Source organism: Cynara cardunculus, unplaced genomic scaffold, assembly GCF_001531365.2.
Source record: "Cynara cardunculus var. scolymus isolate 2C unplaced genomic scaffold, CcrdV1 Un_Scaffold_2551, whole genome shotgun sequence".
Classification (NCBI taxonomy): Eukaryota; Viridiplantae; Streptophyta; class Magnoliopsida; order Asterales; family Asteraceae; genus Cynara; species Cynara cardunculus.
In genome coordinates this window covers 52936-56327 of record NW_020201131.1, presented here as the reverse complement: position 1 = coordinate 56327, position 3392 = coordinate 52936, and the positions used below count along the sequence as shown (strand labels likewise).

The window sequence follows — 3392 nt, the reverse complement described above, 5'->3', positions numbered from 1 at the left end:
AAGGAACCGCCAATCCACTGTATCATAAGCTTTTCTTATATCAATTTTGAACGCACAACGAGGCGGACCTGTATTAGATTGATAACCAGACACAAGTTCATGCGCCATAAGGATATTATCCGTAATTCTTCTCCCCGGAATAAAAGCCGATTGAGCTTTATCAATTAAAAAATCCAAAGATCCCTTCATTCTATTAACAATGACCTTACTAATGCATTTATAAAGCACAGTACAGCATGCTATAGGTCGGTAATCCGTGACCTTTGAAGCATTAATAGATTTAGGGATCAGACATAAAAGCGTATGATTCAAGCTCTTAGGAAGATTACCTCGATAAAAGAAATTGTGAATTGCAGTCTCCACATCACGGCCAACAATGTCCCAAGCCTCTTTGAAAAACTTAGAAGAAAACCCATCAGACCCAGGGGCTTTATAATTACCAATGCTAAACATAGCATTTTTTAGTTTCCTCATCGTGAATTGGTCTGATCATATGGTTAGCTTCCACCAAAGAAAGTGTACGCATGAAAACATCATTAGTGATAGTCGGTTCAGAAGAAACATACCTCGAACCCAGAAAGTCTTTAAAATGATCCATAAAAACATTAGGCACATCATCACCATAGACATAAGCTCCATCACTTGTACACACAGACTGAATAGAATTGTAATGATGTCGTTCTTTAATCACTTTATGGAAGAATTTAGTATTCAAATCACCTTCATTCAACCAAGCAATTTTGGCACGTTGTTTTCGCGGCACAATTCTCATCCCGACATGCATTATGATACGCAATCCGAATATGACCCAACTCTTGGCCTAGCTCAACATTAGACGGATCATTATCAACATCCAACTGGATACGATCAAGTTCAGTCTTCAAAAAGGCAACACGCTTACCAAGGTTGCCATAAGAATGACGAAGTTTCCAAAGAGGACTCTTCAGTGCCTTCAAATGAGAAGTCACTCGAAACATAAAAGTACCCTCTATATTTTTTTTCCCATTCCTCCTTTACAACTTGAAGAAAACCTGGATGTTCAGCCAAGAAATTGTCAAATTTAAACCCATTTCTTTTTTTCCAAGTGCCGCATCTGAAAGAAACCGTCACTGGAGCATGATCCGAAAGACCCGGAGGATGAAAATGAACACTAACATCTTGAAAAACAGACGTGAACTCATCATTGCCCATAGCTCTATCCAATTTCCGCATGATACCTCCCGAAGAATTCGGTTTTTGGTTCCACGTGAAATGGACTCCCGTATAATGCAAATCAAATAATTCCACATCCTCTACAAACGCAAAAAAGTCAGCCATATCCAAGTTACGACGAGAGGACCCTCCAAACCCATCATGAGGGAATATGGTGTTAAAATCCCCCATTACAACCCACGGGGAAGAACCAATGAGCACTTTAAATTTCCGCAGCCCCGACCACAAAGCACGACGGGCATTACATACATTATCCCCATAAACCAAAGAAACGAAAATATAATGTTGACTACCCCGAACAAGCACCTTACAATTTAAGAATTGATTATGAGCTTCTAAAACCATGACATCTAAAAATCGAGCATCCCAAGCAAGGATTATACGAGTACCATAATCACTCATGGTTTGATTAGAAACCCAATGCCACTGACCAAAAGAGTTATAGCAAACACTTTCAAGAGAATCCTTAGAAACATGAGATTCGACAATGGAACATAAACACACATCATTACAATGGAGAAAATTCCGTACCTCTTTTTGTTTAACCGGAGAATTAAGCCCCCGGATATTCCATGAAGCAAATTTCATCATGAGGAAGGGTTTAGATTTTCTCCTTGCTCCCTATTATTCCTATTCTCCCCCTGACCATCAGTCAGATCATTGACCACTTCATCATGAGAGTCCACCCGAGAACCCCTAAAGTCTCAAGAACACCAAACTGATTAGAATCAACATGGTTTATCACTACTCCTCGTCTCGGCAACCGAAAATTTTTAATCACAGAAGATATAAGTGGGGTAGGAGTAGACATAGCATGGTTCGAAGACTTAGAAGATGAAGATGAAGGCCCATAAAAATTCTTACCTGGTTCACCCAACACATCCCTCCCCTCTGGCAAAGGAGGATCCATCAACTCAACATTATTAGAAACCATAGTCTCTTCTATTTCCCTTCCTTGACTTACAACGTTCACTTCCAAAGACGCTTCAAGAGGCTTTGATTCCTTTTTTCCATTATCCGTTTGATCACTAGAATGATCGGTTTTATTTGTTTACCTTTATTCAAACTAACAGCTTTAACACTCGACGAAAGTTTGTGACCAAAAATTTGACAATGGGTAGAATGTGTCTTCATGGTCCTTATTGGGTCCATTTCGTGTTAGTGGATATAATGGGCTATTTCTCCTTGAGGAGTCCAATTGGGTGATAATGAGACAAACTAGGACCTAATTAGTCTCATTAGAACCTAATGGGTATTAAGCGCCGCATCTCTCCTTGAGGAGTCTAATTGGGTCAAAATGATACTAAATGAGTCATAATTAGTATACAACTTGACGTTAATGTGACTAATTGAGGTATAATGGTTCTAAGGGTCCTAATTGGGTCTAATTGGTCCTAGTAGGAAGAATGTGCCTACTTTTAATCGAGTCATTCGTGTCAAAATGACACTAAATGGATCGTAATTAATCAAATTGGACCCAAATTGGTTTAATAGGCCCATTTCTTCACAAGGAGTCTAATTGGGTCAAAATGACACTAATTGGGTCTGTTTAGTTTGATCAGACCTTTTTTTTTTTTTTTTATGAAGGAAAACTTCGGCAAATTTATAAAACGCAATAAAAAGTTTTACAACGCAACCAAAAAACAGAAAGACCGCAACCTACACCAAAAAGCCCCAAGGCCAAATGAAACACCCCAACCAAGCCACAACAATTTGATGGGTGTAATCGGCTTCCTTCTCCAATTTGAGTCTAATTGAGTTGTAATGGTACTAAATCGGTCACAATTAGTCCAATGAGAAGTTAATGGGAGTAAGTGAGGTAGAATAGGTTTTTTTTTTTCCTTACAAGGTCCATTTCATGTTTTTTTTTTTTTTTTTTTTTGAACGGAAACCAGGCAATTTTATAAAACAAAAGGAAAATACATCAAAGCGTTCAAAAACAGACCACTAGTAACGCAACAAAAAAACAAATGACTTGGAAGAACCCRTACCAAGCCACCAAAAGCCAAAACAAACAAAGCCCAACCGACTCAAACATACAACTAAAAATAAAGAAAAGGAGCTGAAAACGCACAAAAACTCCCATAACACAGCAAAAACCCATAAAAATCAACGAGTATTGCCAAATAACCGCTTCTCCAACCAAGCCACACGAATTTCAACAGTCTGAACAATGGCTT

General features: G+C 38.6%; 1 protein-coding gene across 1 annotated transcript; it reads right to left on the bottom strand.

Moving 5' to 3' along the window:
* Positions 1–722: 722 nt before the first annotated feature.
* Positions 723–1614, bottom strand: LOC112503120. Its single transcript, XM_025107188.1, has 2 exons — positions 1105–1614; positions 723–950 (listed from the first exon to the last, which is right to left on the bottom strand). The coding sequence occupies exons 1-2, from the start codon at positions 1612–1614 to the stop codon at positions 723–725; spliced, it is 738 nt and encodes a 245-aa protein (XP_024962956.1).
* Between the last annotated feature and the right edge of the window lie 1778 nt (positions 1615–3392).